Source organism: Jaculus jaculus, chromosome 12 (assembly GCF_020740685.1).
Source record: "Jaculus jaculus isolate mJacJac1 chromosome 12, mJacJac1.mat.Y.cur, whole genome shotgun sequence".
In the NCBI taxonomy this organism is placed as follows: Eukaryota; Metazoa; Chordata; class Mammalia; order Rodentia; family Dipodidae; genus Jaculus; species Jaculus jaculus.
This window is the reverse complement of record NC_059113.1, coordinates 42,729,510-42,741,164: the sequence shown is the minus strand read 5'-3', so window position 1 is coordinate 42,741,164 and position 11,655 is coordinate 42,729,510. Positions and strand designations below refer to the sequence as shown.

At 44.0% G+C, this 11,655-nt stretch overlaps 1 protein-coding gene across 4 annotated transcripts in view; it reads right to left on the bottom strand.

Moving 5' to 3' along the window:
- Nucleotides 1–5,060: 5,060 nt before the first annotated feature.
- Dlgap2 (DLG associated protein 2) overlaps nucleotides 5,061–11,655 on the bottom strand; it is an 802,536-nt gene continuing 795,941 nt past the window's right edge. For all 4 annotated transcript variants that reach the window (XM_045131440.1, XM_045131441.1, XM_045131442.1 and 1 more), the window contains one exon: nucleotides 5,061–11,175. In XM_045131440.1, coding sequence (XP_044987375.1) covers nucleotides 10,957–11,175 — 219 coding nt within the window. In that variant the 3' untranslated portion in view covers nucleotides 5,061–10,956. The remainder of the gene's footprint in view (nucleotides 11,176–11,655) is intronic.

The window sequence follows — 11,655 nt, the reverse complement described above, 5'->3', positions numbered from 1 at the left end:
GACTGGAAAGAACCTGTGGCCAAGGACAGTGGTGTCTGCAAAGCCTGGATCATCACTTTTTGTGATGTACATTTTATAGGTTTTGATGAATGCCAGTGACTGTGCCTCCACCATTGCAGCTTCATGCAGAGCACTGCTACCCTTCTGTGAGTCCCCTGCCCATTGGTCTCTCCTGGTCAGAACTCTCGCAATCGTGTTTTCTTCACTGCCTCCATAGTGTTGCCTTTCTCAGAATGTCATATGGTTGGAATCACAGAGTGCGCCCTTCCAGGTAATGACAGATAGGTGCTTATGTTTCTTCTGTGTCTTTGTATGGCTCTGCAGCTCTCTTTCCTTCCTCCCTCCCTCCCTCCCTTCCTTCCTTCCTTTCTTTTTTCTTTCCTTCTTTCTTTTGGGACTATGTGTGGGTGGTGAATGCCACAGTATCCATATGTCAGGCACAGGCTGGAGCCTTCAGTAGATGGTCCTGAGCTTCCAGGCAAGTCTAAGGACCCCTGGGCTACAGGAGACCACTCCTCCAAGCCCTGCACACCTGAACTTAGGCTTTGCCCTGTGACCTTTGGCCAGTTGCCTAGGAAACTTCTTATATGGTATCAGCCAGCAACATTTGCATAGCCCATTTCCCTGTCCCCTACCATTGCTTATGTGCTGGAATGTATGTCCTCATATACTGATTAGGCATTAGCAAGCAACCTTGTACATCCAGTGCCCTTAGGACCCTCTTCCCACCCTCAACTGCTTATTTCCCCATTGATTAAACCCAGCTGCTCACAAAGACTATCTCCTGAAAGTGATTCTTTCTTCATTCTCACACACAACCTTGCTCTTCACGGTTGCCAACCCCGGAGATCCAGGGACCCACTCCCATATGGCTCTGTAGCTCTCTTTCTCTTCCTCCCTTTCTTCCTTCCTCCCTCCCTCCCTCTCTTCCTTCTTTTTTTCTCTTTCTTTCTGTCCTTCATGTGTGTGGGTGTGTGAATGTCAAAGTACCTGTAGAGTGGTCAGGAGATGATGTCTCACGTTGGTTCTCACAGTTCACTTTGTTTGGGACAGTCTCTCAAGCTGTTCATTGCTGTGTCCACCAGTCGGCTGACTGACATCTCCAGGAATTGTTTTGTCTCCATCTCTTTCTCAGTAGGCACACGGAAATTGCAGGTGTCTGCCATAGTATTGGCTATTATGTGGGTACTGGGGACCCAAATTTAGGTACTCACACTTGTGCATCAGGCACTTTATTCACTGAACCATCTCCCCAGCTCTCACTTTTTTTAAAAATGCAGTCCTGAGTACTTATTAGCATTGGATCTCCAGCATATTCACTGCAGACATCTTAAATTGCTGGCATGATGGTTTCAACATCTCTGAATCTGTAGGTCCAGTTTCATTGTTTACTGTGTCTCTTCAAGCTGTGCTTTTGTCTTTTAGTGTGTCATGTCATTTCTTGTTGATAGCCATCATGCCCTGTGTGAAGGACCTGAGGCAAGCTGACCTGTGTTCTCCAGATGGAGCTGCAGTCCACCCCTAGGTTCTCATATCTGAGAACCTGCTATGCCTCAAGGCCACTCTCAGAAGTATAGGGACCTTCTGGGATGGGGACCCCTGTGGATTTAACCACTTACATTGTCCACTCTGCGTTTCTGTGTTCTCCCCACTTAGCACTGCATCCTACTCAGCTCTCTGCTCCCGAGCGCTTACTCCCCTACAACACAGTTTCTGCATCCGCTTGCTCACCTTCTAATTTGGGGATAGCATTTTGTCCTCTGACCTCATTCTCCCAAGCCCTTGGAGCCTTGTTGTTTTCAGTGGGTGTGGCTTTCTTCTTGCTGTGACAAACTGAGGAGAGCCTGGGATTTCTCACAGGCCTGTTTTGTGGTTTTCCGAGACTATTATAAATCCAAAGTTACTTTATGGTGACTTGGAATGAGCACCACATTGCTTTCTTTGCAATTGTACTGACTTTTGGCAAGTTTTGTTAAGCCACCTATAGACTGAAGGACACAGGTCCAAATGAAATGCCAAGGAAATTGAAATCTTTATTGAAGGATTATGAGAAATAAAAAGGAAAGCACATTTTTCTTTTCCTAGTTAAATATATGAAAGAGAGAGAGAGAGAGGATTAGCACACCAGGGCCTCAGCCACCGCAGTCGAACTCGAGATGGTTGTGCCACCCTGTTGTCATGTGCGACCTTGTGCTTGCCTCGCCTTTGTGTGTCTGGATTACATGGGATCTGGAGATTTGAACATCAGTCCTTAGGCTTTGCAGCCAAATGCATTAACCACTAAGCCATCTCCCCAGCCCCAAATGTGTGTTATATTAAGGAATTCCATATAAGAGAGCTATTATGTGTTTACCCTAATTTGTGAGATATGTGTTCTCAATTAAACAATACAATTCTCCCTTTCTTTTTGCATTCTCATTCTTTTTACTTTCTTTTTGAGATAGGGTCTCATATAATTCAAGCTGGTGTCAAACTTGCTGTATAGCTGAAGATGAACTTAATCTCTTGATCCTCCTGTCTCCCAAGAGCTTAGATTATAGGTATGCACCACTACACACAACTTCTCAACTCAATTTCTGTTTTTTATATGCATATATGAATGAGTACATGTGTGTGGTTGTGTGTGGATGCCAGTGGGCAATTTTGATTGTTGTTCCTCAGAACACCATACACCTTATGTGTGTGTGGCATGTGTATGCACATGAGTCCTACTCATGTGGAGGCCTAAGGAAGGCATCACATTTCTTCTATCATTCTTGCTTATTTTCCTGAGACAGAATCTCTAACTGAATGTGAAGTTCTCTCTTTTGTCAGTTAGACTATCTAACCAAGAAATCCTACTGATCCTTCTGTCTCTGATCCACTCAGTGTTGAGGTTAGAGGCATGCATGACTATGCCCAGCTTTTTATGTGAGTGCTTGAAATCAAACTCACCTCCTCAACCTCGCATAGCAAGCACTCTTACTCACTGAGGTATCTCCCCAGCCCCCAACTCTATTTCTTAACTGAAAGCTTTCGTATTTCATTATTGTAACTGAGTGAGATAAACATAAAGGATGTGTAATGGGTTAATTCTTCTGTAAGTCTTAGAAGTCACACACTTCAGCCAATTCTTAGTAGACATTCTCAGTCAATTGTATAAATCTCACTAGAGGATTAGGAAATGTCCCCACATGCCCCAATAACTGCTGTTGTTTCTTCAGCTTGCCTCCACTATCATCTCACCTTCAAACCAGTTGGCAGCAGAGTAACTAGGTAAGGGTAGCAGTAGGAAGTGCACAGAGGACGACTTTGGAGAGCGTGTGGCCTTCCTCTACGGATGGGCCATGACTTCCTCAAAGACTGAAAGAGCTACACTCAAGGACATAGTCACTTTCAGTGTCATCCCACAAGATGAAGAATGGGTAGAGAAGACCACCAGAAAGCAGTGAGACTTCATGTAGTAGAGAGACCAGCTGGCAACTGCAATAGTTGAGAGATAGAGGGGCCACAAAGGGACCAAGCATCTAGAAAGGACTGAGCCAGTGATTGTTAGGAGAAACAAATTCCAAACCATCTCCCAGTATAGGACTTAGGTCTTTGCTGGGGAATTCCAATCTGGGCATAGCAGGAGCTCTTCTCCCACTCTTCATCAAGGCCTGGACATTATACCACCAGCTCCAAGTTCAGGCAGTGTGTACATAACCATGTAGCCATTTGACCTGTGTCTGTTTTCACTAGAGTTCAAAGCCCCTCCCCCATTAATTAACTACTTCAGCAATAGCCTCAAGCTCATGTTAATCTATGCCTTTTTTGTGTATGTATTAAATCTATAGTCTTAAGGAATGCCATTTCTTCTTCATGAAGAAATCAAGGATATTTTTAACAATTATATCTATAATGGAGAAAGAGTTTAATTTTTTTCTCAAATTAAAATCTTTGTTCTATGCTTTGATGAGATTAACATAAATAATGCACTCCAATAAAAATAAACATTTCTTTTCTCAAAAAATTTAATTGCAGAATTATTTACAGAAGGTGAACACCAGTAGTGCAGAAATCAAATAGAAGAGGCATTGTTGCTGAATAGCTTGGGAAAAATGGTGAGCATATTTTTCTTATAGTCTTCTAAGAGTGAAAAAAAAGTCATGGAAGAAAGAAAACTCCAAAAAAAGCAACCGTTTAAAAATGCCTTAAAATAATGAGCAACATTCTGACAGGAAGTTATTAACAAGAAGCAAGAAACAGTTGTATGAGGAGCATACTGTACATTCAGCTTAGGGTCCCGCATGCTAGTAAATTTAATTTATCAAAAGAACCATAAAAGCATGAGAAAGAGAATTACATAAAATAGTTTAGTTCTGTACAGGTGTTGGATATTTGGCACGCTGTCCATCTTTGTTGATATGATTTCATATGTATATTTATTTATATATATTTATATACTTTTAAACTTTAACTAAATGCTAGTCTCCTGCTCTAATATTCCTTGAATTCCTGTAGGAGGCATTTAACTTAGTCCTTAGGCCACACCTGGGTATTTTGGCACATAGTATGGGGGTGGGGTAGGTGGAGGGTTGTGACTCTATGAAGGAGAACTTGGCCAGAGGGAAGTGGCTTCTCGCTTGGAAACAAGATCACAAGTAGCTCAGTTCTCTCTGCTTGTTAAGGGAAACCTTCCTGAATGCAGCAGCAAACCAACTGATTTGAAAGTAGAGTAAGGGAGACATTCATGCGGAGCCCTTTTGAGAGTGAATAACCAAACTATCTAGATGGCTAGGGCTAGGTCATGGTAAGTTAGGGGTAAATTGGATGGGCAAGGGGCTTCTGTAAGGTTCCCAAACTGACTTTGGCTTCCTTCCTCACATTTGCAGACATGTACTGAACCAGCCTCCTGTGGAGAACACGGGCTGCTTTAAGATACACATGCACACAAATCCTACCTCTGCATTGTGCACACAGAAGCATGGAGCTCAAATTTCCAGGTTCAGAATAAGCACCAATGATGAAGATTCTCCTAAAATCTAAGAAAGTGGGAGGTAAACCTCTGTTACCTTGGTTTGTGTGTATATATTAAAAAAAAAAAAACTTTAAAAAAGTAGTAGTTTTATAGTAGGTAACTAACATTTCCTCAACAAAGAAGCCATCTGTCAAGTGTTTAGACTGAAACTTGAAATAACTTCTCTTAAGAGTGGATAAAAATGCCAGGGTTAGGATGGCAACTCACAAAACCATGGCCTTGTTCAGTGTGGAGAGAATGGAAAGGCTCTTGCTCAGAACACCTGTCTTCACATGCGGACTGCAGGAGGATAGCGATGCAAACTGGGGCTTGGTTGAGACCCCACACCTGCAGTGACTCCAGCTGCATGTCTGACTTCATTCTGGTGCTCTCCCCACACACATGCTTCCCTCTTCTTTTATCATTTTAATGTTGAGTTAGCCTTCTTGCTCATTTTGTCTCAGAGGCAGCTGAGCTTATATGATGGTGAAACATCATCTGATTATTTTTGGTGTTGTTACTGTTCTTGAATCTTCTACACATTGAAGTCAAAGTCAAAAAGAAAGGAGGACGCCTCAGGCTACCATTCTCTGTTTTCACACCCATTGCACATTCATCTCAACTTCCTGCCTAGCCAAGACAAGACCCCAAAGCAAATTTCTCTGCCTCTACCTCTGGCAGACCTGATGGTCTTAATGATGCCCATGCCTTGCCTAGCTCTGCTGGCATTCTGCACAGAGCAGGGTCATGGAACTCAGGGAAGGGTAAGGACATATAACCCTCAATGGTACACTGTCTGTACTGCCTATGTCTACCTGTGTGTAGGGAGGGGGATGACAGGGCAAGACCACTAAAGCCACATTGCCAATGGGGAAATAGAGAATTGAGTGAAAACAGGTTGCTGTTCTTTCATGAGTAAGGCTTAACTAAGCACCTTGAGGTTCCTGGCACAGTCCCATTCCCATTCCAAATGCCTTGTGCTGAGGGCATCTAGCATGAAACAAACGGGGCCTTTGCCAGAGTGCTATGCTCACTCCTCAAGCCTGCCACACCTCCCCACTCACTACAGGTGGCACGTGAACCTCTTGCCATGAGGGCACACCTCACCACAAACATGTTATGCTTGCGACATGTGGTATAATAGGGTGAGATGGAGCGGAGTAAGATATTGCTAATTAGAAATTATCGCATACTTGATCTTTTAAGCTTGTAGTTTTTCTGCTTCAAGTTTTAGAACCTCCTATTTGACCCGAACTTACTAATAAGTATAAGCAGATGAGTAGATAGAAATTAAAAGTAAAACCCTCCGGACTTCCAAGGAGGATAATTTAAAAATCACAAAAAACTGACAGACTAACTAAGAAGGTAGCAATATGTTAAATTTGCAGCAAGAAAAGTGAAAAGAGCAAGGTTGGAGAAGCCCATGGCTGAGATGAATGTGCATAAAATGTCAGCATTCCTAGGAGTCAGAGGAGGTGTGTCTGTGCAGCAGGTTTCAGGACTGCAGACAAGTGCAGTGTGTAGGTGCTCTCCCACAACTGACAGTGAGTTTTGTCTGTGCTAGGGACGTGTTCTCAAGTGATTCCTGCTGTCTCTCCAAGGTTCAAGGGGATTCCTCTGTCACCAATGTTACATTTCTGCTACCCCACCAGACTGAGCCCATCTGACTCAGTAGTTTTGGTACCCTTGGGCATCCAGAGGCTCATACCAGGACTCTGAACAAGGCTGACAGACACAGATGGTAGAAAGCACTGGACCCTGGCCTGTGTCCTGCTGAAAGGGCTTCTGCTTCTGGGTTCTCCAGTCCACAGAAGTTCTGGCTTGAATCTGATTGCACTACTACCAGTTTGCAAAAGCTCCATGGAGCAGGACAGAAGTCCTCTCTCCTACTTTCCCACCACTTGTCATAATGTTTGTCACAAAGCTAAGTGTCATGGCACATGCCTGTCATTCCAGCACTCAGAAAGCTGAGGAAGGAGGACTGAAAATTCAAAGCCAGCCTGTACTACATAGTGAGAACTTGTTTCAATAAATGAACGAATGAATATATAGCTTGGCCCAATCTGGACAGCTGTTCCTAAGGCTATGAGTTCTACAACTGCCACAGGCACTTGGACCATATGTCCAAAATATCATGGTACTTTCCAGAGAATTACATCTCAGGTGCAGATATAGAGGAGCAGCAAGCTGGAGCAAACGCATAGAGGCAGCAGGCTTAATTAAAGTGGTGGAGACAGTGCTTGTTGCTCAATATACTAATAAAAGGCAAAAATGAAGGCAGGGCAAACAGAGGCACCTGAGAGACAATCAAAACCATGCATTTGTGGGCTTCAGGGTCATCTTCTAACCATACACACACACACACACACACACACACATTTTGTTTTTTGAGGTAGGGTCTCACTCTAGCCCAGGCTGACCTGGAATTCACTCTGTAGTATCAGGTTGGCCTTGATGAACTCATGGCGATCCTCCTACCTCTGCCTCCCGAGTACTGGGATTAAAGGCATGCACCACCATGCCCGGCTTTCTAGTCACAATATGACTAGTTCCAGAAGAGCCAGTTGGGAGATAGTCCCTCTATTTTACAGGGTACTGATTGTGTGTGTGTTTTTAAAGAGGCAGCCTTAGTTGTAATTTGTATTTTTTCCTGACAATACACTTTCCATTAAATGCTCAAAGCCTTCAGGAATGTTTTGGAGGTGAAAATGTACACATGTCCTTTTAAACAAAAGTATAGTTTTTTTGGTATACAATAGTTGCATACTCTCTTTATCATTCTGGGATGATGATAAAATAAATATGGTGGCAATCATTCTAGTCACATCTGGCTTCCCATCACACATTACAGCAACATGGGTGGTGCTGAGGGAAAACACTCTCTTGTTCACCAGCTACCTCTCCCTTCCTTGTCTTGCATGTTGGGCTTCTTTCTCTTCCAGGCGTCAACCAAAGCTCAGCACAACAATGTCCACACCAGCTTGATGGTGTGAAGGAGAAATTCTGAATGGTGGCAGCTCCCCTCTCTTTGGTTGCTGGCAGCTTCTTTAGGAGCACAGGTGTGCAGTTACACAGACCACTGACTTTCACAACAATGTTCTCTGAGCTGTGCGCATTTATTTTCAACCACACTGTAAGATCTCCTCAGTCTTTCATTAAAATTACATTTTAGATGCGATGAGAGAACCACAAGAGTTCGACAGCATGAACCTTATGAAAGAAACTGAACAGGCTTGAGGGAGTGGCACACATGCCATGAACAATGTCGTTTTTCTTTGCATGGATGATGTGTAAACATGGCTTATCTTCTCATTCTTCAACAGCGTGCCACCTGCAGGACAACTGAAGGCATTGCACTTATGAGGGAACACAAGACAAGTTAACACTCCATCAGACTGAGAGCAGGAGTTTGGTCTGCCATTGACTCATCTTTGGAACTAGGGAAACAGACAGGGGCACATTCTTCACTTTAGATCAGGGCCACTGTGCAACTCAGGGCAGGCTAATTTGCTCAGCTATGCCAAGAGTTTTTGAGGACTGTCAGATGAAAAATGAGTTCACGAAACATAAACAACCCAAATCCAGCTAATACGTTGTTCAAGTTGGGTTCATAGAATCTGTGATCTAAGACAAATAATAATTGTCTAATACTACAGTTTACTTCATGTATTTTGTGTAAGTTAGAGGAAATGAAATACAATGCATCAGCTGCCAAGAGATGTGTGTGAGCAGGCTGAGGGGCCATATGTATTCTCTATTTGCTTTATCTAGGGTTGTATGCCAATTCTGTTTGTCTGTGGCTACTTTTTTTTTGTCTGTTTTTTCGAGGTAGGGTCTCACTCTAGCACAGGCTGACCTGGAATTCACTATGGAGTCTCAGGTTGGCCTCGAACTCGCGGCAATCCTCCTACCTCTGCCACCCGACTGCTGGGATTAAAGGCGTGCGCCACCATGCCCGGCTTCTCTGTGGTTACTTTTAAATACTCATTCCTCTTAAATGATACATCAAAGTCTCAAATGCTTACAAATACACTTGCTTTTTAACACAGTGTAGTATAGGAGGAAGCATCATTATTGTACACTAGTCAGGCTTTACATATTTATTTAGGTAGAAAAAAATGCTTTGAACACTCTGGGGAAATAAGGTTAAGTTATAGAAGAATATTTCAGGGATTTTTTTTTTGCATTTTTCAAGGATATACATTCGTATGATTTTTGCTTCCAAATATATTTTAAGGCTGTTTGGTAAAATATATACCATATATGAGGCTCAATTTACAGGGTTTTCTTCTTACAGGGAATTCTTAACTACTCGGCTTTAAAAAAGTAAAACTTTGAAGCTTGACATGCTGTGATATCAACCGTGCCCCGCGCCCCCCATGCGTAGTGGAATGTGTGGACCATGAGGAAAAGGCCACTGTAGTCCTAACAATGCCCCAGCTGCGTGGCTGCCCTCGCTGGGGCACCCATGTAGAGACACCATCAGGCTGCAGAGGGCCAGGGACAGTTTAAAGTGCGAATCACAGGGAGAGGACAAAGTGCTACAGGGCTGTAGGAAGCTTTCTGCCTATGGCTAAGCACACGGTGCTCCTTAAAGCAGCAAGAAGGAAGACCTGGCATGGGGTAGAACCCTGCCTGTACTTGAGGAATACAAAACTCTGAGGTCAGGACCCATGGGCAACCTGACAGCTCCGTGCGGGTGTCTGGGCAGCCACACAGAACAGTGATCACTGCGTGTAAATGTAATTTACACCAAAGCCTCTTAATCGGAGCTGATCTTTCCTTTCTCTGTGCCCTTCAGAGTCATGAACACTAATTACTTTTCATAAATTCCACAGCTGGAAATCACCGTGTGTGACCTTTTTTCCCTTTTATGTCTAACACAGGCAAGAACTACAGTCTTAACTTCAGCAATACTGCATAGGACAAGAGAATTCTGGAAAAATACAAGTGCAAACTACTTTTTCTTCTTTACCATTTTAACTGAGATATACTTACCACTCACATTCATATTTCTTATAATTTTTATAGCATCACAACTATCATTTTTAAACAAGCAAACTTTTTTTTAAGGATACCCTGGCAAGTCAACTGATAGCAGTTTGAGAATGTATACAACACATAAAAAAATCACATATATCTTAAGCAGTGAAATTTAAAGAAAATGTTATGTGTAATGTTTTAAGTCACAAAGGGATAAAAATACAATGATTGTTTCATGACAATTTTCTCTTTAGACTCTCAGCCTTTTGAGGCTCCCGTTCATCTCTTTCCCTTGTGGGGACATTTATCTTTCTTTTGAATGAGAAGATGCTATGCTGGATTTTTGTTTGTTTGTTTGTGTGTGTGTGGGGGGGGAGTTCAGCCTTGCATCTCCTCTTTGTTTTTCTTTTTGGAAAACAATGACATAGTGGGGGAGTATGGAGAGACCCTCTCTTCCATCACCATGAGGAATCTAATTTCCATGGTGATGGGGAGGGTAAGGACAACAGGGGTGGTGGGCAGCTGGGCTGGGGAGAAGAAACCAAAGGTTAGGGGAATGGGTCTGCCTGTCTTTGCTGGCCTTCAAGTTGTAGCACCTTCCACTTGGGGTGTCTGATGCCTCTCAAGGGAGTGGTGAGATGCACCCATTTGTAGTCATTTTTATACTGACCTCTAGTTATCACACAATTTATAAAAATATAAATAACAAAGTGTAAGCTGGGTTCCATCTCAGGAGGCTGCTCGGTGGTCCTCTGAGAACAAGGAGGTAAGTCAGGGCTCACCACACCTGTCCATGAGAGCCTACATCCGCGAAAAGTCCTTCTTGCCATGAGCTCAGCCAGTGGAGGCATCAGAGCATCCGCTGTCCTCAGTGCAGAGAACACACAGCAGGGCAATTCTGGTGGAGGGGCGAGACAGAAGCTACCAGGTAGGCAATAAACTGTACAAGCATTTTGTGAAAAAGAACAAAACCAGGCGCCAAAGGCCTCCTGCCCTCAGAGCCGCGTCTGTGCCTCGGGGATGTAGATCTCGATGCTGTCCGCCCGCTCCGTGGCAGAGTTCTGGCGGAAGGAGGCAGCTCGCTTGGCAGCCAGGAGCCTACGCCTGGCTTCTTGGCGCTGTCGGTCGGGCAGGTCCAGGGATTTTTCCCTTGTGATGGGAAATTTCCCTTTGGGGGGCTTCTTTGGTATTGGAGGGGGGACCTTCCTCTCTTCCTGCAAAGTATCACAAGTCAGAGGAAGGTCAGGAGAAGTCACAGAGTTGTCAAGGGGAGGTCAGAAGGGAGGTGGAGGTAGTGGGTGGGGGAGGGTAGAGAGAGGGGGACATGTCGGGTGGGGGTGGGGAGACCAGATGGGAAATAAAAGGAAGGTTCGAAGGTGGTGGTGGGGTTGGTCAGAAGGGAGAACCTACAGTGTTTAGCCCAAACCCTGGCCTGTGCACACTCTTCTGCCGCCTGCTGTAGCCATTGATGCCACAGTGATAGCTTTACTCTTTGCACAGAATGTGACTTTCTGAACCACTACTTCTTCAAATGAGACCCAGGAGTTTGAGACAGTGCTTACACATAAGAAAGTGAATTGTGCACCGTGACATTTCCCCTGGTCTCTGTCTTACTGTGACACTGTTTCTAGGGGCTTTCACCCATATTCCTTACTACACTTTCCAAGGTACATGTTCCATCTGTGTGCTGGCAA